The 23,983-nt window shown below is 37.0% G+C and overlaps 1 protein-coding gene across 1 annotated transcript in view; it reads right to left on the reverse strand.

The window, feature by feature from the left end:
• Positions 1-1,994: 1,994 nt before the first annotated feature.
• Positions 1,995-23,983, reverse strand: part of ATP6V1G3 (ATPase H+ transporting V1 subunit G3) — a 34,975-nt gene continuing 12,986 nt past the window's right edge. Inside the window, exons 2-3 of the mRNA XM_044673185.1 lie at positions 12,585-12,685; positions 1,995-2,208 (exon numbers count right to left, since the gene is read on the reverse strand). Coding sequence (XP_044529120.1) covers positions 2,035-2,208; positions 12,585-12,685 — 275 coding nt within the window. The 3' untranslated portion in view covers positions 1,995-2,034. The remainder of the gene's footprint in view (positions 2,209-12,584; positions 12,686-23,983) is intronic.

The following is a 23,983-nucleotide window of genomic DNA, read 5'->3' on the forward strand; positions in this document are numbered from 1 at the left end:
TAGTAAAGGCAAGGAATAACAAAGCTACTAGGTAGTGCCTGGACAAAGCACTGGTCTTAGAGTCAGAAAGACTCATCTTTCTGCATTCAAATTTGGCCTCAGACACTTACCAGCTGTGTGACCCCGAGCAAGTCATTTCACTCTGTCTGACACAGTTTCCTCATCTGTAGTATGAGCTGGAGAAGAGAATGGCAAATCACTCCATTATCTTTGCCAAGAAAACACCAAAATGAGGTCATAAAGAGTAAGATGTGAACAATAAAAAGAGAAAGGTAGAAAGATTACATATTACATCAAGACCTACAAGACATCTAAAGAAAATCCTCAGTACTTAGGATGATGATTTTTTGGAAGGTAATCAGTGAATAAAAGAGGATGATGTATGGTTGGTTACCTTGTCATCTGTGCAGCTGAACACCCACAGCAGTGAGAATACACTATTTTTTTTAAACCCTAAGGCAAAAGAACAATAAGTGATAGACAAATAGGACTAAGTGACTTGCCCAGGATCACACAGCTAGGAAGTGTCTGAGCTCATATTTGAACCCAGGACCTCCTGTCTCTGGGCCTGGGCTCTCAATCCACTGAACCACCTAGTTGCCACCTATATATGGGTCTTTAAAAATAGATATATATCAACTTTGGATTTTTCCGCTAATGCGCATTTAATCCAAAATGGTGCTTAATAAAAACATCTTTTATATTTGTATTTTAAAATCCATTATCTGAATTTCTAAAGTGAGAAACAAACATTACTAATTCTTTTTTTTTCTTTGTAGATGTTAAAAAGGTTTGCATTCACTCTTTAATAATCACGAATCTGTTGGCACCTACAGGTCTGCCTTCTGAGTAACAGTTCTTGGTTTGTAGTAATGTAGATTCAGTGGAATGGTTGCTGACCTCAAGACCTTCCTTAGGAGTCATTTATTTTTATGAAAGGCAAAAATGAACAAAGTAACAAAAAGAAACTCATTCGAATCCCTTCGTAATTATCTCTTTTGCTTAAAACTGCAGTCCAGAGTGGGAAATAGATGTTAGGGAGAGTTCTATTTTATTGAACGATCTGTTGTGTGTGTATGTGTGTGTGTGTGTGTGTGTGTGTGTGTGTGTGTGTCTGTCTGTCTGTCTGTCTGTCTGTCTGTCTGTCTCTGTCTCTTTCCTCTCTCTCTGTCTCTCTGTCTCTGTCTTTCTCTTTCTGTCTCTGTCTCTCTGTCTCTGTCTGTCTGTATGTCTCGTCTCTGTCTCCCTCTCCCTCTCTGTTTCTCTCCCTCTCTTTCCCTTTCCCTCCTCTCTCCCTTTTCCTCTCCCTCTCTCTTCCCCCCTCTCTTCCTCTCCCTCCTTCTCTCTCCCTCCTTCTCTCTCTCAATCTCTCTCTCTCTCTCTCTCTCTCTCTCTCTCTCTCTCTCTCTCTCTCTCTCTCTCTCCCCCCTTATCTCCACCCCACTGCATTTCTTTCTCTCTCTCTTTCTCTCTCCTTCCCTCTATATCCCTCTATATTGTGTACGCTGGGGGAGCATTTAGAAATTGTTCCTTTTACACTTTTAAATTTTAGCAGGGTTTGTTCATCAGTATGACTCTGATCCCAGTTAACTCATTCCATCCCTACAAAGGAACTTGCTGTAATATGAAATCAAATTATTTCCATTTCAGATTACGATATGTTGAAGCCTTTGCAGTCTGAGGCTGTTCTGACCCAACACCCTCAAATAACAGCACATTTTTCTGAAGGCAGGAAAAAACCCAAACACTCACTAAACAGTTGTCAGTCTGGCCTTCTTATGTAAAGTGTCGAATGATAAGTGACTCTGCTTGGCTGACTTGGCCCTGTTTAAATGACAGAATCTTAACTACTCTGGAGGAAAAGTAATCACCAGCCCCTTTTCATTCAATTCCTGTGTGTGAATTATGTCATCCTAAAATCTGTCAATGCCTCAAAGATTTGAGAGTCCCAGTCACAGCCCTACAATACAAATGCTGGAGTCAGAGCCACAGGATGATATACGTATGCTATTTATTGATTAATCTGAACAGCGTTTAATCTGTGCCTCTGTAGTTCTTATGGATTTCAGGTTTCAAGTCACAAACCATGCTCAAAAGCTTTTTCATCACACTTTCCAAGCACTCGTTGTAGTTACTAGTGAGTTTCTGAATTTTTTCTGCTGTCTGTGCATCTATTTCACCTGAGAGGTTGCTTTGGGATCCCAAAACCTGCAAAAGCAAAAGGAAAAAAACAACAAATTCCTTAAGTAGAGTCATGAATTTCTATTTAGTCCATTCTTCAGTGACTTTGTATTTTTTTTTATTATAAATACTTTAGAAACTTTTGAGATGACCCCTGGAGAAATCAATACTACTTAAAACACAAATATTGGATCCATGCTATAAGTAAAGCTTCTAGACCACTAGTCCTACTCTGAGAGGACCCTTAGTTTTCCAGGGCTATGTCCAAGGAAGAGAAATTCTGGCAAGCCCCAGCATGTTAGAAAGGTCCCAAGCATAGCCCCAGGGAGAGGCAAACTAGCTAAGACCAGCTATACCAAGGGAGGGGGATGAACTGAAATAATGAAAGTATTACTTTTAAAAATTAAATTAATATAAATTATCTCTTAGATGTGAATGTAGGAAGCCTCCATGTGCAGAAAGGAAAAGCAAAACAAAACTGTTTTCTGCTATTGACTTGGACTTTGAGTACCACCTGGTGGCTGACTCAGATGTTGCACCCTGAGTCACTTCAAACCCTCCCAGTTGGATTTTAATGCCCAGGTCCTTAATGTCCATTTCTTTTTCCCATAGCAATTTATGAAACCAACTTCCAAAGTGTAGAGGACTTGTCATCTTCATTAATTTCACTTATATCCATATCTAATCTAACTGAGGATCCTTATCCCATTTTCCACTGTCATAATTCATCTTGGGTGCTAAAGCAAGGCAAAAATCTTCCTCTAAGGGTTTTAGGGGTACTTCCAGTTTCTTTTTTGTGTTTTAATTAAAATAGGAGTAGGTGAGGCTGGATGAGGGGGAAGAAAGAGGGAAGAACCCTGGAGTTAGAGGGTGAAACCTTTGGCTTCCTAGATCCTAATGTTTTAAGGCCAGTTATCCCAGTTCATTCCCCTCCCCAAAATAAAGAGCCTCATGTGACCCTAAAAGGGGGGAACACATATTATGATTGTCTCCTAGACACTGGAGCTTCCAGATCAGTTTTAATGAATAAATCAGATTTTGAATTTAATTCTACTGTATTTTTAATAAGTAGTAGGTGTATCAGGAACACCCCAAAACTCTCTCCTTGAATGGTACCTATGCCACCCCAGAAAGGGGGGAGAGTAAATTTCCTTTATGCAATTGCCATTGACTCAATCCTTCACTGTTGTGCTTTCACTCAAGATTATTAGTTGCTACTCATCTAGTCATCTAGCATTATGAATAGCTGAAAAAATATCTTCCTCCACAAGTCTACAATGCAAGTCCATAGGAAATTCAGGGTTCAGTGGACTTAAGCTTATAGATCACAGGTGACAAAGGGCTAATTCATAGCCCCTAATTGTTGGAAGTCCTTTTCTCCCATCTGTGTAGTGCTCACTTAAGAAGTATCTGGGTGGTTCAGTGGTTTGAGAACCACACCCAGAGATGGGAGGTCCTGGGTTCAAAACTGGCCTTAGACACTTTCTAGCAATGTGACCCTGGGGAAGTCACTTGACCCCCATTGCCTAGCCCTTACCACTCTTCTGCCTTGGAATCAATACACAGTATTGATTCTAAGAAATAAGGTAAGGGTTAAAAAAAAAAGTTCCCCTTAAACATGGTGAATCTGAGCCCTTGAGTCCCAGTTCTGACACTGTAATCAGTAGATGAAATCAATTAAGTCACTTAAGGGAAATCCAAAACCCACTAGAGTTTACAAGACTCTCCTGGATGAATCAAGAGGGTCTACCTGGGTAAGGAGAGCTCTCCAAACTGACGCTGAGGTCTTTCCTTCTCTGTAGTTGGCTTCTTTTCAAGGGCTTCGGCTAGAATGTTAACTCATTTCAGTTTCTGGAATGAATCCCTTTTCAATAACCTCGATAATTTAGAGAAGATGTTCAAGGCATGGCCAAGTTTTCTCAGCCTAAACAAACACATTTCTTAAAAATCATTCTACTTCAAATTTCTTTTCATACTTAGGCTAAGGTCTTTGAAGAAATTGATTTAATTGGGTATCTTATCGATTGCTTTATGTGGGGGTTGAGCACATCAATTACCCTACTTTTACATAACCTGTAAAGTCACATAATTTTTGAAGTATAAACTTAATAACTGTTAAGAATGAGTAAAATGTTATTTTAGGTAGTGAAGAAACTACAAAGATAGAATTTATGATCTAGTAGACAGTTGCTAGAAGAACAATCATAAAAAAAAAAAATAGATGTGTTTCCCATGACATTCTTAATGCTGTTTCCATTTAGTGAGATACATCTGTATGTAAATAATTCTTAATCAAAAATTCATTTCATCCATTTTTTCCATAATTTAAAATGTCAAAATAATCATTGAATTGATTTCTCTCTCTCTAAATTGATAGGTGTTAGTTTTGCTGAATTTATTCAATTAGATGTCTTGGCAATGGGAAACCAGGCATACCATTTCCACTGAAGCATACACAGATATAACTTTTCTGCATAAAATATATATTCCTGAAAAGCTGAGTACATAATGAACTTTTTAAAAAGAAAATGTTTAATTATTTACATTAAAACATTTAATAAGCATCTGTGATGTATGTATACTTTGGAGATAAAAAGATGAAAAATGATCCCGTCTCTGCCTTCGAAGAGCTTGAATTTTAGTGGGAAAGGAGGGGAAGAAATGAGCATTTATTGAGTATCTAATATGCCAGGTCTAATGCTCTATCCACTGAAACACTGAACTGTTCCTACCACAGTGAGGAGGGGGCTATATGATTCATGTACACAAATAACTATAAGTTAGAAAAGGAATGAATGCATGGGGAGATCAAACCTTAGGTAGATGAGACCCAAGTAGGGAGGAATTATTTCTACCTGGTGAAAGAAAGAGGGCTCACTATGGTATCTGAGCTAGGAAGTGAGGAGGGAAAGGATATGAGCAAATGGACACACATAAAAGGTTGCATGGGGAGGGCATGGATTCTATTCTATTCTATGGTTGAATTTAGTGCATTTCAAGGCATAAAAGTTTGAAGGAGCAAGGCAAGATTGGTGAAACATCAGGTAGTTCAATTTGCCTGGAGCATGTTCACAGAAGAGAACTGCCAGATAAAGCTGAAAATGGAGTTCAGAGCCATATTGGTGATCTTGAATTGGTGAGGCTAAAGAATTTGCATTTTATTTGATTAAAAATAGAGAGTTCCAAAGGTTTTTAAGCAGGGAAATGACATGCTCAAACCTATGCATAATAAGGAAAACTCAGAGTTCACTATCACTTTAAATTTTGCAAAATTAATTCTTCATAAAAAAAAAACTTATGAGATATTCAGGATATTTATTATTATCCCCATTTTATGGATAAAGAAATTGATTATTCTCTGTGTACTGAAGTGACTTTTCCATAACCACAAAGCTCTCAAATGCCTAAGGTCATGGGAGAATCATAGATTTAGAATTAGAAGGCCCATGAGACGAAATCTCTTATTTGGCATGATGAAGAAACTGAGGGATGGAGAGATGGAATGGTCTGTCCAAAGGTCACATGGCTAGTAAATTACTGGGCCACGATTAAAACACAGGTCACTGGACTTCCTATCCATTGCTTTCTGCCCCTAATAAAGTTTCCTGACTCCAAATTCAACTTATTTTTTCTATAGCACCGATATTAAAAAGACTGTGTAGGCAGTGATGTGGATGAATTACATTGGGTGAGACAATTTGCATTAGCATTTTATGTTAAATGACTTGCCCAGGATGACACAGTGTCTGAGGCTGGATTTGCACTCAAGTTTTTAATCTTTACTTTTTTATTTCAATCTTCAATGCTCTCCAGTCCTGACTTTACCTCTGAATAATCCTTGAATCTCGGGCAAGAAGTTAATGATCTGTAAATCAGAACTGAAACATAGTGCAGGTAACTCACTATTTAAAGCAGTTGTTACATTTCAAGGATCCATGAACTAGGATGGAAAACAAATTATATTTCTATTATGCTAACCTCTAACTGAAATATGACATTTTCTTCAATTATGAATGAAGGCAACAAACATTATTCTAAGTGATCTGTAGGATTTGTTGGACTGCCAAAAGGGTTCGAATGTTTAAGATTTGATTTAAAGGAATTCTGCATTTTTAAAAACTGGAGGTTTTCTGTAAAGCCAAGCAGGCAAGATCAGCTTCATATTTCAGTTTAATTTAAGTATAAGTGTTTTTCTTTTCTATGAATATTTGGAAAAGGTATACACGATACTCGGTACAGGAAAATCAATGTAAGCGTCTTCTAGAGGGCTGTGAAAGTCTAGTGAACTTCAGTCCCCATTTCATCTTCCTGAGTCCTAAATTTGAAATCAAATGAGCTTGAGTCTATCCAGGTTTCAGTTCTGTTCTGTTTATAGTGCAGGCTAAAGTTGACTGCCCAGTTCAAAGAAAAATAGCTTTGAAAGGATATTATAGCTCCTTAGACATCCAATAAGCTTATACAAAATAACATTTTGATGAGTTAAGTATAAATGAATCAGAACCATATGGATTGTGTTTTCTTGTTGCTCATAAGGTTTAAAAAATATAGGGGAGATGACTTATCAAAATGTGTTTGGAATTTGGCCAAACCCCAAACACATTGGAAAAATAATTTGGAGATATTTCCTGACTTTTCAGGGTTGTCAAATCCACCATATTGAAATGAAAAAAATCTTCAATAATTAGAAATGTCTGCTTGATAGAACACTGTTGTCAGGAGGCTATTTTACATGTTTTATTATATGGCTAAGGGTTGAAACTTCAGGAACAATAACCTGCAGGATGCTTACATAGTGTTTGCTTGAATGATATTCTGTTGGGGGTAAATGGACCATTTTATAAAAGCTAAGCTGGAAAGTTGTGATTTCTGTTCCTTCTTAATATATAGAGTTATCAGTTTTCTCTTTCCTAAAATGTAGTTCAGATAACTTAAGCATAACTCAAATTGAATCATTAAAAAACAAAACAAAAAAAACCCCTTACCTTTCATCTTAGAATCAATATTCTGTATTGGTTCCAAGGCAGTAGAGTGGTAAGGGTTAGGCAATGGGAGTTAAGTGACTTGTCCAGGGTCATACAGTTAGAAAGTGTCTGAGGCCAGATTTGAACCCAGGACCTCCCACCTCTAGGCCTGGCTCTCAATCCACTGAGCCACCCAGCTACCCCATAAATGGAGCCATTGGAAAAAAAAATACACAGATATAAATATAGTGGGAGTAACCGGGGCATTTTTGGGGAGGTAGAAAAAGACTTTGTCTTCTATGCAGCTCTGTCTTTAATGATAGTCATTTGATTTTTCCCATCATCCACTGATGGGAAATTCCACTCACTTTTTATTTTTCAGAAGGGTAGAAACTTTGTAGTATCCAGGATGTCCTCCCTACCCTGTGGGGCCATAGGTGAAGTAAGCCTTCTGCTAATCACACCTGTATCAAAATGACTTGAGTGGATTTTGAACTCTTTTCTTACTCCTCTACCCTGTTCAAATACTGCTCCAGACACTAGCTATGTGATCCTGGGCAAGTCACTAAACCCTTCTTGGTCTCAGTTTCCTCATCTGTAAAAATGGGAATAATAATAGCACCTAACTCAAAAAGTTGTCAAGAAGATTGAATGAGATGGCAAATGTAAAGCATTTCACAAAACTTTGAGCAATACATATATATATATATATATATATATATATGTATGTATGTATGTATGTATGTATGTACACACACACACACACACAAACACACATACAGTAGCTATTGCTATTTCAGGAGCCTTTGCAATGTCTATTCCATTTTTTTTTGTTTAATAAAATAGTTTTGTTGACACCACATTTAGTTTATTTCATTAAAGATCATTATATTCTTTAGAAGATATGCAGAATGTTGTTAATGGATAATGATCGATGTGGAACTGTGTGTGTTTTATCATGTATTTTGGAAGTATCACATGGAGCTCAAGATGAACTCTCCAAAGACTCTTCTTCAGATTCTAAGCAGGCCTTCCAGCTTGACCCAAGCTTAGGTTAATCATGATAGTCTTGCCTGGGACAACAATACAACGAATACTGTGAGATCACACCAAGAGTAGAAATGCTGAGTTATTGTTTCTATAATAAGCCTTCAGCAGAGCAGCCCCATGCACCCTGCCCTTTCTCTGTGGACATGGTTTGATCAGTCAGCTGTGAAATTGGCTTAGGACCTGAATTGTGAAAATGAAGAGTTTTTATTCAGGTTCAATGCTGATAATTAATTTCCTGCACTAGATTTACATCTTATGCATCTCCTAGGGAGTAACATTCTTAGCTATTGCATTTCAAGAGATTCTGCATTCCCACAATCCCATGGTGTCCAGAATTAGGATGGCTTTAGTGTTTTTGTGTGTTTTTTGTTTCATTTTTGATACATAAAAGGATAATAAACTTTCTCTCTCTTTTGTTAAATTAGGTAGTCAAAGGTGATAATAGTTGGGAAGGTTCCAAGGTACAGTTTTCTCCTGGGCTTATCAGAATTGAATTGCTCAGGAAAGAGTCAGAGAAGAAATATTGCCCAAGACATATGATTGCGACTGATAGATTCAATGAGGTTCATGCAAAGTACTCCTTGTTTAAAAATAGATCTTTCTTATGTGAAAAGGGACTATTACAGAAGTGTCTGGTAATTTGAAGAGTACTTCCCACAATCGCTATTTCCAAACTTCATTGCGTGTAGTCTATCAACCTCATTTCTTCTCTTCCTTCCCTATCTTTCTCTCTCTCCCCTTTTTATGTCCTCCCCCCAACAACTGCACTTTGCCCTTGGAACCATCCTGGGCTCTGATAAGTGAGCTTTCACCATTTCCAGATGCATATCTCCTCCTAACCCCACTCCACCTAAGCATTCTGGTTCTTTTTTGTTTCTTCCTCCTATGAGAATGTAAGATTCCTTCAAGATCAAGACTGTCTTACTTGATTCTTTTTGCATATCCAGTACTAAAGTAAGCAATCAATATATTATTTATCTATTCATCTAGTCTTGATCAATAAGTCAACTAATATTTAGTAAGCATCTACTATGTGCCAAACACTATGTTACAAATTGGGAAACAAAAAGAAGCCAAAAATAAACAGTAGCTGCTCTTGAGGCTCATTGTCTAACAGAGGAGATAACTGTGTATACTTGTAGCTATGTATAAGTGAGATACAGTCAAGATAAATTGGGAGTTGGTTGGTTGGTGGTTGTCCTTTATACCTGAAAAGAAAATATCATCACTGTTGATATCTTTTGACTCACACATTAATTGGATTTAAGTGAGGCAGAGTTCTGCAAAGGTGTGGTCCTCGTTCTTTATTCCAGAGTCACTGAAGCCCAGTGGTGAGTCAAGGGCCTGGCGATGGCTCAGGATGCAGTGAATGACCTTGGCATCTCTGACATCTGACCAAGCTCTAAGGACTCTGTAGTACCTGCTTCAGTCACCTTTGTGGCTTTTGGTACAAAAATTGCTCTCATTCACCCCTTCCACTAGCGGTAGTCTTTACATGCCTGCAGTAGACACCCCACTAACTCACCAACAGGTTGGAGGCCAGTCAGTTACTCCTAACGTGGTTCAGCCCATCTGCCCAAGCAGTTTTACCAGTATGTGTCCTCTGTGCCTACCACAGTTTTTTTGGAACCACAGGTGAGAGCTGAGTGTCAGGTAGGCTCCAAAGAAGGAGGAGTAGCCCTGAAAAAGGCTCTGCAAGCCCTGTGAGTCTTCCCTGAACACCTAGAGGGAAGGCACTAAGATTAAGGAGGACTGGGAAAGGCTTCTTGCAGAAGTTAGACATTTAGCTGAGACCTGAAGGAAGCCAAGGAGGCTATAGAGCATGGATTTATATGTAAAAGAATTTAGTAGTCATCTAGTTCAACTCTTTCATTTTAGAAATGAAGATGCTGAGTCCCAGAAAAGCAAAGCAACTCATCATATCAGATTCTCACAGGTAATAAATGGAAGATTTAGGATTCTAATTTAGGCTCTTTGACTTCAAATTCATCATATTTTCCACAGTTTCATACATTATCTTTTTGTTGTTTTCTTTTTAATTGATGTAGTAAGGGGAAATTAATTCTGTTCATGAAAAAGAATTATGTGATTTGTGATAAATAATTTCTTTCTTGTAAAAGTTGTCCTTGCCAAAAGGAAGAAAAGGAGAGACAGTGTAACATAGTGAGAGGGCACTGGACTTTGAGTCAGCAAGATTTGGGTTCAAATCTACCCTTAGATATTTACCAGCTGTTAGATCTTGAGCAAGTCTCTTAAGCTTTACTTCTTGCGCAATTAGGTGGTGCCATAGTACACAGAGCTCTGGGCTAGCAGTCAGCAAAACTTGAATCAATTCAGGCCTCAGACACTTACTAGCTTTGTGACTCTAGGCATGTCACTTAATCTCATTTACCTCAGTTTCCCCTTCTGTAAATGGAGATAATAGCAGCAGCTATCTCCCAGTATTGTTGTGAGGGCCAAATGAGATGATTAGAAAGCACTTAGCACAGGGTCTGGCACTTAGTAAGTTCTATATCATTGAAAAATTGTTGTTAATAATTATATTATCAAATGCAATAAAATATATGATTAATAATAATTTTTATTTTATTACTATTATTATGGGGTTGGACTTAACAAGCTCTGAGGCTGCTCTATGATTCTGCTTTTACAAAATAAGAACATTATTTACAAAAACAAAAAGCACAGGTGGATTCCTGGAAGGAGAAAAACTTGGAAGGAGAAAAAATAGTGGAATATATGAGTATAGAAATATAAATATGAGCATAGAAATAGAAAAAACTTGGAAGGAGAAAAAATTGTGGAATATATGAGTATAGAAATGTAGTGGTGTTTCATTGACATAGGGAAATTCCATTATGGAAACTCTCTTTCCCAAGACAACTAGAAAATGAAAGCAACCCCTTAATTTCCATAGTGTTTAACTAAAAGAAACTAATCAATCATTTAGAATTTACTCTGTATCTTCTCTTTGGCAGGTACTGTGTGCTAGGTGCCAATAATACTAACATAATGAGGGAAACAATCCCTTCTTGGAAGGAACTTTCCCTATAACAGGGGAGATAATAGATACATAAATTTAAAAATATAGAATAAATATAATTAAATCAAAGATAGTTAAGCACAAGGTTAAGGAAATGCCAGACGGCCTTCATGCGCCCTGAAAATCTAGGTGTATACTGAATATTGATCCTAAGAACAGTGATTTCCCAGGATATTATTAGCATATTGTGATCAATATCATTGCTGTGTTTGTTACAAAATCCCCTTCATTACACTGATATATATTTGTAGTCTATTAAAGTGGCGCTGACTGCTCCCCGTAGTTGTTGTTTGACTTATCATTGTTATTTTGGGGGCAATCAAGTGGCAACAGAAGCTAGCATATGTCCATGTATCTACTTTGGTCATTTCTATACTTACTGTAATCTAAGGTAGCTCTTTGATTGGAACATAAGCAAGAATATATAAGAAACATTTTATAAGTAGACTTTTCTACTATATACTATATAAAAAAAAGTAATATAGACTATATTACTTTTGCCACCCACTCAGGCTTAGAGGGAATGATTAAAAAAAAAAAGTCCCAAAAAACTTGGAAGGAGAAAAAATGGTGGAATATATGAGTATAGAAATGTAGTAGTGTTTCGTGGACATAGGGAAATTCCAGTATGGAAACTCTCTTTCCCAAGATAACTTGAGGGTCATCTTCATGTTATTCCTTTATTATGTAATATACTGTTGCTACTTCTGCTAATACTACTACTACTAGTTGGCTATATTATATATATATATATATATATATATATAATATGACATATATAACACTATATGTCAGAAACTGTGTTAAGTGCTTTAAAATGATCTCATTTGAGCCTTAAAACAACCCTTGGCAATAGTGCTCTAATTATCCCCATTTTACATATGTGGAAACTGAGGGAGAGAGAGGTTAAGGGATTTATGCCCAATGGCATATACCTAGTAAGGATCTGAGGTTGGATTTGAACTCAGGTCTTCCTGACTCCAGGACCAGCTCTCTATCCACTACCACTTAGATGCCCCAGTTTAGTTGTCTACATATATGCTTTCTTTCTCCACTAGAATAAAAAAGGGCTGTTTTCTTTACAGAATAGACATTTAAATAAATGTTGAATTTAGTTGAATTTAGATTTACTTGAATCATTTTTTCCAACCCTTTCCTTCTACCAACGAAGAAATTGTGACCAAGAGTCAGATTGCCCAGCCAGGTGAACATCAAACTCACCTCTAAAATCTTGGTTTATTTAACATCCTTTTCAATGGTCTTTCTAGAATATCATTCTGTCTCCCACGGGACTCCACTGAATATTTTGTAAAATGTCGTATAAGAAATTAATTGGCATTTTTACTTACCAAAGATTGCTTTTCCCGAAATTCTTTTTCTTTCTGCATCCTATACTGATCTACTTCAGCCATCGCTTCTTCTTTTGCTTGTCTTAACCGTTTATTTTTTCCTGAAAATTAAAAGAAGTGTCTGAGTTAAGGAGAAAATGAGATCTCTCTGAAATGGATTATATTTGGAGTCAGAAGATCTTGGTTCAGATTTGGGATCTGCCACTTCTAATCTTATATGACAATGGGGAAGTCTCTTTGAGTTCTTTGGGATCCCATTTTCTTATCTGTAAATTGAGTATGTTGGAATAGAGCTCCTTTAAGGACCCTTTCATCTTTAAGACTACATGCCTATGATTTGATATAATACAATTTGATATAATACACACATAAGCATACATATACATACACATAACCCAGCTAGATGGCACAGTCGATAGAGTAATCAAGCCTGGAGTCAGGAGGGCTTGAGTTCAAATCCAGCCTCAGAGATTTACTGGCTCTATGACTAGGCAAGTTACTTAACCTCTTTTTGCCTCAGTTTCCTCATCTATAGAATGAAGATAATAGTTTCTACCTCCAGGGTTATTTTGAAGATTAAATGAGATAATTTAAATTAATGTTTTAAATTTTAATTTAAGTAATTTAAATTAAAAATAATTTTAAAATGCTTAACATAGTTTTGGGCATATAATAATTGCTGTATAAATATTACCTATTACACACATACACAAATATATGCACATCAGAAGGAGAATTCAAGTTATTTCCAGGATGTAGTCAGTAGAATCACATACTACAAAATTATTGGAAGCTTGCGAAAGAAACCAAATATATACCCTGTAACGTTTTCCACTGGATTTCTTTAATGTAATGGAAATGACAATTTTCTTTAGCACGTTCATGTTTAAGTAAAATAGCTGTCTCTTTTATTCACAGCAATAACAGCCGGTGAACAGATTTTAGCTGTCATTGGTTGGGAAAGACATTATTTGGTCAGATTTTCGATACTGATTTGCTGCCAGGAACCCTGTTGTCCCCACCAACTGGATTCTATTTAACACTGGCAGCTAGCCAAGTCCCTACAACCCTGCAACTCAGACTCTACCAAACTGGCTTACATTTTTGTTTTTACATTTTATTGGGATTTTCCCTGAACATTTTCTGCCTGTAGAATGAGTGATTAAGATTAAGAGCACATCAAAGTGGGTTTTGTATACTAACTTTCTATGGGGAGACTTGAAAGGGACTGTAAAACCAATTCTTTTTAATGGCAAAGAGATTCAGTTAAATGGCCCCTCACTTTTATTAAGGCCAAGGGTATAAGCATTAAGTCCAAAAACCTGGCAGACTGTACTGTAAAGTTTTAGTACAAAGGTAATGCTTTGGGTAGCATTGGTTAAAACCTGAAATTAATGTTTTGAACTACTGGAATTGGCTCTGTAGGTCAGAGAACCTAACAAAGTTTGAAAAACTTCTCACCCTCAGCCCCAGGAGTTCAGTGGTAACACGACAAAACTCCTAAGTCATGTAGCCATGGAAAATTATTCTAAATTAATTAATTAAACTTAAAAAATAAAAAAAAACCCTCAGTCATTGTTAAGATTAAACTTTTTAAGAAACTCTGTGCCATATACTGGTTCTTTTTTATTTTTGGTCTTTTTACTTTCTAGACATCTTGTCCATGTAATATTTATCCTATCTCTCAAGAAAATGGGAAAACAATTCTTTACCCCTTCTTTCCTCTAACATGGTCTGTTGGGTAGACTTTAGTTAAATTAATTTGTTTTTATAGTGGGAATAGCTCATATCCCTATAATGGCTAAAGGTTTATAATATGCTTCCCTCTCAATAATGCTTCAGTTATGTAACACAAGTATTATTATTGCAGCTTGACAGATTAGGAAACATACTCAGAGAGGTTAGGCAACTGGCCTAAGATCACACAGTAGTATATGTCAGAGCCAGGTCTTTTGGCTAGAGCCATGTTATTTTCAGTAGACTTCCTTCTTTCCTTCCTTCCTCTCTTTCTCCCTCCCTCCTTCTCTTCCTCCCTCTCTGTTCCTTTCTTCCTTCTTTTCTTCCTTCCTTCTTTCCTTTTTCCCTTCAATCCTTCCTTCCTTCCCACCTTCCATCGCTCCCATCTTCCCTCCTCTCCTTCCCTCCTCTCCTTCCTTCCCTCCTTCCTTCCTTCCTTTCCTCCTTCCTTTCCACCTTCCATCCTTCCTTCTCTCTTTCCCACCTTCCATCCTTTCCACCTTCCCTCCTTCTCTCCTCTCCTTCCTTCCTTTCTTCCCACCTTCTCTCCTTCCTTCCCTTCCTTCCTCTCTTTCTTCCTTCCTCCCTCCCTTGCTCCCTCCCTTCTTTCTTTCACTCCTTCCTTCCCTCCTTCCATCCTTCCTTCTCTCTTTCCCACTTTCCATAAATAAGCGGAGCCAAGAAAACATTATACATAGTGACTACAACAATGTTAGGAGAAAGAATGTGGTCAATTTAAAATTATAAAGAATAAGTGATGCCCCAAAGAGGAGATATGAGAAGACAGTCAAACCTCATTCCCTTGCCTAGCTATAAGGTTCAAAAGTGTGGAACATTGCATTTATTTTCAGCCTTTTTCAATATATTGATTCAATATTCAATTGAATCAACATGTTCAATACATTGATTCAATATATTGATTGCTTTTGCTGATTTTTTCTTCTTTTATAAATATATCTCCATATGTATATATAATTGTTATGTAGGATTGTTCAATGAGAGGAGTTGGGGGTTACTGGCAGAAATTCTAGTAATTTAAAACACACACACATAAACATAGACATTATTTTTAAAACAGATTATATGCTATCATGACTAGGTAAACTTTAATAATTCCCAGTGATGTGCCTCAAAGACCCTGTGAAGCTTTGGTGTTGGTTATTTCTCTATCTAAAAAGTAAGGAATGTGGTTAAACAAGTAGAAATTCAATGTGACCTTAGCTGGGCTTTGCTTGTCCCAGTACCTTTTACTCTTTCATTTATAAGGCAGAATAGAAGAGACAGGATTCAAAAACTAAGGAACTTTGAACCCTAGTGATGTTTGGTGCTTATTGTACAAATGCCCATTGCCTGACTTTATAGCTTAGTTTTAAGATATTGAAAATTGGAAGGTATATGGCACGTTCACCATAAGCTAGGACAAGGTCTTTGAACCCAAGGAGAGGATCCCAGAGAAAAGATTATTCCTAAAAACACTTGTTAACTGAGAAGACAATGAAATTTGGTTTTAAGAACTTTGCACTTGAAGCTACGACTCTCCTGATGAAAAGAATAGCAAAGATTTGAGAAAAGAAGAAAGCAAATCCCCCAAGGGATACTTTCAGCTAGATTCTTGGGAAAGGTTTCTGCCTTTTCTAAAAAGATTTTTTAAAAGCCCAGAGATAGCTAACAGAATATGGCAGCATCCATTTCCCCCCTTGAAATGCTAGCCAAAGAATTCAATAGACCAAAAGCATCATCAAAGCAGCCTAGCTAGATGGAGACTTAATTTCCAGTGATTAGAGCTCAGGAAAGAAGCATCTAGCTAAGCACTATTTGGTGGAGCACTATCTAAGGAAGAACACAGCAGAGCAGTAAGGTAAGTAAGTAAGAGCATGAACTCTGAGAATTATCTGCCAAAAAAAAAGAAGACCCAAAGGGAGACAGTCCAATGAAGGGAGCATTATGGAATTATTAAAAGACATCAGTAGCTGTGCTATTGAAAAATGTTAGTTGTCTCTATACATGTGTGGGTCCTGGTCATCATGTTTCCTGTATGTATGACCCCGGTCATACACACACACACACACACACACACACACACACACACCTCCAGATATGTGCCCTGGACATCTTCATTAAATGTTTTTTTCTCCATTGCGTCCCCTTCCCCCATGTTTCGAACCTATATGTGATTTATGGAATAATATGCCCCAGATTTATTAGAGAAATGTTTTGTTGATACTTTTAAAAAATGCTATTTATTAAATACCTTTTCCTTGAATTAATTGAATCTTCTAGTTGAATATTATTGGTAAACCCATTCTTTGGATTTCAGGAGCTTTTTGAGAATATATATCCTTTGGGAGGGTCCTTAAACCTGGCAATTGTTCCCTGGGAGACCTCCCCTGAGAGTTAAGGGTAGGGAACTCCTTTTTTGAAGCCATGTTACGATTTCGATCCATTAATTCTATATTTTAAATAGATTGATGAGGGGAATGATTCTTTCAAATGACTTATTTTGGGGGAGGTGGAAGAGGAGAAAGTTTAAATTTCTAGAATTTTTTTTCCCAAGTGAAGGCAGAAATTTACTAGATATGGCATGCCACTAAACCAACAGATAATCATATGTATCTATCTATCTATTAACTCTGTATAAACAGAACAGATATGATAATGTAGCCATTCAGCATTCTGTAAAGGTTCAAAGTACAGCTCTGTTGTTTGAAAACTGGATAAGCCCCATTGAATTCCTCTGTTTTCTGGAGATAAAGATTGTCCCTCAGATGACAGATACACAATTTGTCCTGAGTTAGTAACCTTTCCTGAAAAGATTGCTAAACTTTCCAATTTAGTAGGTCCTCACAGAGGAGTGCTCACCAGCATCATGATAGAGGAGGAATACTGAACAGGAGTGTGTGTGTGTGTGTGTGTGTGTGTGTGTGTGTGTGTGTGTGTGTAGGGGGCAGCTTTATCATAATGAATTTTTAACAGTACCAGAATCTACAGCCAGGACTTTAGTTCTGACTCCATTTAATGGTGTTCCAGGGATCCCTTTTGTGAATTACCTAATCTGTCTCAGGCTTCCTAATATAACTTTATAATAATAGAGATAATAGAAATGTGGCGTGTTGGATATATGACTAGCAGGTTCTATCAAGTCAGAACAACTTGAGGATGACACAGCTATGATATATCAAAGGATCAACCTAGCCATGTGCATTGACGCTCATCATCAGAGAGTTAGCAAATAAGCGATAATGGGTAGGGGAGGGTGGATTGCGCCGGAACCCATGAATCTCATTACTAAGAAATAGAAGGATTTCAGTATATCCATGGGTAAAAAGATCACCCATACTGCTGAAATCCTGGCTATTTTGAGGTTTGAAGTACTAAAAAATCTATCATCCTGCACAAACGTTAATTTTGTAGAGTGAGCAAGGTGTGGAGAAAGGACATAAAGGGAAAATAAGAAATCTGATTAACTGACAATGTAAAACCATGTTAAATATACACACTTTCTTCTGCCAAATACAATATATACCTCAGTGTGTAAGAACTACAACTGAAGCTTAAATGAATGAACAGTTTCTTGTTTTACATGTGCACATGGAGAGTTTTGTTATTGAAATAAATGTTCATGTGCTTTGTTTTTAATTTCAGGAAACAAGTTCTGAAATTTTATGGCCCCTTGAAATTTCAGCTTGTAAGGAAACATTTTTAAGAGCTGCTCCCCAGAAGGTACATTTGGATCGGGAATGTTCAAATGAGCAGTGATGTGTGTAGGAAGTATATAGAAAGACATAGGTACTTTATTGAGTTGACTGAAGATTGAATTTGAATAATGTTAGACAAAATAGGCAATTGGGTATTCTCTTGTAATAGTAAGAATTTTCAGATGAGTGGATTTTTTAAATGTTAATTTTTAAAGGTGAAGATTCAGAAATTATCAAAAAATAGTCCTTTATTCTTTAAAATCTACAAATGATTCATTGCGACGTGGAGAGTATGTAGAATGCTAGTGGTAATAACTACTATTTCACCAGAGTCCAAGTTCTGTCAAGTACTACCCAGTAAGAAAGGCTTTGGGTGAGGGCTTATCTCTGCTGTTAAAGGACCAGCCAGATAATCTGAGAAAGACTTTGCCACCAAATTGAACATTTAAAATAAGTCAATTGATTTTTTTTAAAAAACCCTTTTTGTGTATTGGTTCCAAGGCAGAAGAGCAGTAAAGGCCAGGCAATGGGGGTTAAGTGACTTGCCCAGGATCACACAGTTAGGAAGTATCTGAGGCCAGATTTGAAAAGATTTTTTTCTTAACTACAGCACATAGAGAAGCATCTAGGTGGTGCAGGGAACAGAGTCCTGCACATGGAGTTAGGAAGACATCTTCCTGAGTTTGAATCTGGTCTTGGATACTTCATATCTATGTGACCTTGGGCAAGTCATTTCTGTTTCCTCATATGTAAAATGAGCTAGAGAAGGAAATGGCAAGCCACTCATATCTTTGCAAAGAAAATGGGGTCACAAATGGGATTACCAAGAGTCAGACATAACTGAAACAACAATGAAAAGAAATGGAGAGGTTTAAAGCTGATAGTGAAGAGAGTGACCACGCTAATGAAATAATAGGCTCTTGAAATATTGACAATCTTTGTAATAAAGAGGCTTTCTATAATATAGTTTTCTTTCATTCAAATCTAATGCTATGTAGAATTAGTAAATGCCCAATATGTGCTTGTTAATTGATTCTACGACGGCATGGATGGCCCATCCTCCCCTCAACCCTCTTCCACTGGAATGCCTATTACAACTCAAATCCAATCAATTGCCAGGTCTTGTCAATTCTAACCTTTACAATATATCTTATATCAATTCCTTCTCCCTCATCTCCACTTCTTTCCCCCTTACCCCCTGCTTTCTGAGGCCCCATGTCATCTCTTTCCTGGACCACTGCTATACTCCCAATTGGTCTGTATGCATCTAGTGTCTCTTTTCTGTAATCCATCTTCCACAAAGCAATCAAAGTGGTTTTCCTAAAGTACAGATCTGCCGGTACCACTCCTCTGCTCTAGATACCCTCTCTCACTCTAGGATAAAGTGTAAGCTCTGTTTGTCATTTAATGCCCTTCGCAGGGCTCTAGGCTCTTCTTATCTTACATTATTAAAGACATTAGTCTTCTTGCATTTTGTATTCCAGCCAATTGGGTTTGCCTGCTGATCTTCATAAATGACAAATGTTAACCTGTGACTGTCCCTTTGTACAAGCAAACTCACATGCCTGGAATGCACTTCTTCAATTCTAACTCAATGAATCCCTTTTCTTTCAAGACTCAGCTCAGATGCTACCCACAAGAAGTGCATTCTATTCCCTCCCAATTGTTAGTACCTTGAAAATGTATATTTCTATGCACAGATTTGTTTGTTTTTAAGCCCTTTATTCTGTCTTGGAATCAATATTTAGTATTGGCTCCAAGGCAGAAGAGCAGTAAGGGCTGGGCATTTGGGATGAAGTGATTTGCCAGGGTCATACAGCAAGGAAGTACCTGAGGTCAAATTCGAACCCAGAATCTTCTGTCTTTAGGCCTGGCTCTCAATCCACTGAGCCACCTAGCTGCCCCTTCACAGATTGTTTTCATCCAAGAGAATGTAAGCACCATGAAGAGAGGCACTGTTTATTGTTGCTATTTTTTTGTCTTTGTGTACTCATTGCCTAGAATTATGTCTGCAACATAACAGTGCTCAACAAATGCATGTGAAAGGGTTAAACTGAAGGATCAACTCATATGCCAACTTCTCATTCATTCATTGTGTCAAAGTGGTTAGAATACTTGACTTGGAATAAAGAAAATGACTTCACATCTAGCCTCTTAGCTTTGTGACTCAGGACAAGTCATTTAATCTCTGTCTCAGTTTCCTCATTTGTAAAATACCTATGCCAATAGCAGTTACTTCAAAAGCTTGTGAAGATAAAATGAGATATTTGTAAAGAACTCTGCAAACCTTAAAGTGCTATGTAAAAGCTATTTTTAATCATCTCCAACCACATATACCCACTCCCTCTTCTGAACCCCCCAAACATTCTGCTTCTACCTGTTATAGCATTTATCATATTCTGCTTTGAATAATAGTTATTACATATTAGCCACCTTTCTTCTACTAGATTTCTAAACTCTTTGAGGGAAGAGTGTCTTCAAGAAGCACATGAATGAATAAATGGGCGTTTTTCATATTTTAAAACACTATGTAAGTTCTCATGTTTCTTATTTATTACCATATCTCTTACAGCTCCTAAAATATGCCTTTCATTCAACTGATGCTCCATAAGTATTTGTTAAAATTAATTGAATAGTCAACTTTAACTTAAAATAGAATAGTGAGAAAAATCACATTATTATCCGAACTGGTCACATCTTTACTCCATTTTTAAATGTAAAGATATCGGATCTGCAGGTTTAAAAATAAAGATGCTAAAAGCATAAGAAAGAAGGTTTTAGGAAAGTTATTGTTTGTTCCACTCCAGACCCAAATCCAGGACTTCTAACAATGCCATATATCAGATTCTTCTCCCAGTGACAGTCTCTCAGTGTGTCCATGATATCTACCTATCATGATACTAGGCACCTGCTGGTTCCTATTCAATTAAGTGGGAAAGCTGTAGAGAAATACCTGGTGGCTCAGCAATTTTCTGGATCTACTCAGCAGCTGCCACTGTATGTGATCCTGCATATGTTGCTTCTGATTACATTCCATGGAAGGAACTACTGCTAGTCCCTGCTGTTTCACTAGAGTGAAATAAAAATGAGTAAATGGAGTTCTCTTACATTAACCTCTTACTTGCTGCTCTATCTGGAAAATCAGGTCTCCAAATCTGAAGATGACCTCATTGTCTTGGAAGGACTAATATAGAAGAGCCAAAAGGGAAAAGCCATGAGTCTACCCTATAGTTTCTCAGGTGTTCTTCTAAGCTGGAAGAAGTATGGAGTGTGTTCGTAAGGACTATTTGCCTCAGTTTCATCATCTGTAAAAATGAGCTGGAGAAGGAAATGGCAAACCATTTCAATATGTTTGCCAAGAAACACCCAAATAGGGTCATGAAGAGTCCAACATGACTGAAAATGACTCAGAAACAAGAGTTCTGGGGAGTATTCTCAATTGGAGATACATTCATTTCTCAATGAACAAAATAACAGTAATAATATAACTTAACCAAGAATTTCACATACTTTATGTCCTTCGACCCTCACAATAGCTCTATAGAGTAGGTATAAATGATGCAGTCCTATTATACTTAAGAACAACCACAAAACAATTACTAATGAATATAATGAATATTAGCAAAATCACAAAGTATAGTTCCAAAAAAAGAGATCTGAGAAGACATCCATCCCATGCCTTTGTAGAAGGCTGACTTCCACAGATGTGGCATACTGCATATATTTTAAGACTTTTTAATTTTATTAATCAGTTTTGCCAGCTTTTTTCTTTTAAAAATATTTGTTACATGAGCTAGCCTTCTGGAGATTAAGGAAAGGACACTGGAAAATTGTTGGTGATAGAATAAAAAACAAAAGATTCTAATATTTTATTTTAAAATAAATTTATTTTACATTTTCTTTAAAAAATAGTCGTATCATGGGGGCAGCTGTGTAGCTCAGTGGATTGAGAGCCAGGCCTAGAGATGGGAGGTCCTAGGTTCAAAGCTGGCCTCAGACACTTCCCAGCTGTGTGACCCTGGGCAAGTCATTTGACCCCCATTGTCCACCCTTACCACTCTTCCACCTATGAGACAATACACGGAAGTTAAGGGTTTAAAAAACAAGAAAAAAAAATTAAAAAAAAAAATAGTCGTATCATGATTGGAAATGTAGAATCTAAGTGATCACTCTAATGCAAATATTAATAATATGGAAATAGATCTTGATCAATGACATGTGTAAAACCCAGTGGAATTATTCATTGGCTGGAGGGGCAGGGTTTAGGGGGGCAGAAGTTAGGGAAAGAACATGAATCACGTAACCATGGAAAAATATTCTAAATCAATTACTTAAATAAAATTTTTCAGAAAAAAAAATAGTCATATTATGCCAGCTTTAGAGATGAGTATCAAATCTTGAGTTAACAGGGACATTTGAAGTCATCTAGTCTAAGCTTCCCATTTTATAGAAGAGATAATCAAGATGTAGAGAGAATAAGCTACTTCTCCAAGATCAAATAAGTAATAAATAACAGAACTGAGCTTTGAAGCCAGGTTATAAGCCCCTCTGTCCTCTGATTACAATTGAATACTCTTTCTACAGCTGTCCTCTATGTTGACACCACTTATCTGTGCCTAGACCTGGTTCTTATGACTCTCTTTATAACTCACTTCATTATACCATGTAATTCCTTTGTAAAATTTTTCCATTGGAGCCTGGAATTTAAACTTACAAAAAGCCATGGTCATAACCATTGAAAACATAAATCTGATTGTTGTTCCCTTGGTGCCATGCCAGTAATTCCATTAATAATAATGATAATGATGATAGCTAGCATTTACATAGCCCATTCTATGTACCAGGCACTGTGCTAAGTGCTTTATAAATATTATCTCATTTGGTGGTCAAACAACCCTGAGAGGTAGGTGCTGTTATTATTTTGATTTTATAAGCAAAAAGTGAAGGCAGGGGGCAGCTGGGTAGCTCAGTGGATTGAGAGTCAGGCCTAGAGACGGGAGATGCTAGGTTCAAATCTGACCTCAGACACTTCCCAGCTGTGTGACCCTGGGCAAGTCACTTGACCCCCATTGCCTAGCCCTTACCATTCTTCTGCCTTGGAGCCAATACACAGTATTGACTTCACGACGGAAGGTAAGGGTTTAAAAAAAAAAAGTGAAGGCATACAGTGGTTAAGTGTCTTGCCCATGATCAGTTAGCTGATAAATGTCTGATGCTGAACTTGAACAGAGGTCTTCTGGACTCTGGGTCTGGTGCTCTATCCACTGCTCCTTCTAGCTACCTTCAATTTAAAAAAATTTTTTTTTATTAAGAACCCATAATGCTTGGTGGAATGTATTAACTATTAGGAGAAGTACTTATATGAATGAGACATGACCTTTGTCCATAGAGTTTAGCTATTCCCCAAACAAGCTTGATTTGTTGTGAAAACAGATACATTTGAAGTGTGAGACAATATTATGTTCTGGGAATGTTATGGATAGCATACTGGTTTCTTTGTTCTGTTTTAATACACCTCATTTTAAAAGGTAGAAAAGTAGAAAAGTCTCAATTTCCTGAAATTATTTTGGGGCAAGAGTTAGAAAAACTGATGAGGAAATTTATCCTGTGCAAAGAATCCCAGTGTTCTTTTCCATAGCTTTTGTTTTTAAATTTGTTTTTATTTTTAAAAAATAAAGTTAGCAGAATATTTGGTTTTTATATCATAGTTATTTCAGCAAATCTTCCTATCTCTGAGCCAAATTCTCCCTTGTAGTGAAATATAAGCTGTGAGGAATAAACAACTGAAAGACAGACCATGTTTGGCAAAGTATGCAACAAAATATGCTCCTTCCATTCCCCAACTTTCCTCCAAGAGATGTGAGGTATGTTTCAGTCTCTGTTCTCCAAGATTATTATTGATTTTTACTAGCTTTTAAAGAAAAAAAGGTAAGAAGAAAATGTATATACATATCAGAAATGTAAATA

This window comes from Gracilinanus agilis, chromosome 4, assembly GCF_016433145.1.
Source record: "Gracilinanus agilis isolate LMUSP501 chromosome 4, AgileGrace, whole genome shotgun sequence".
NCBI lineage: Eukaryota > Metazoa > Chordata > Mammalia > Didelphimorphia > Didelphidae > Gracilinanus > Gracilinanus agilis.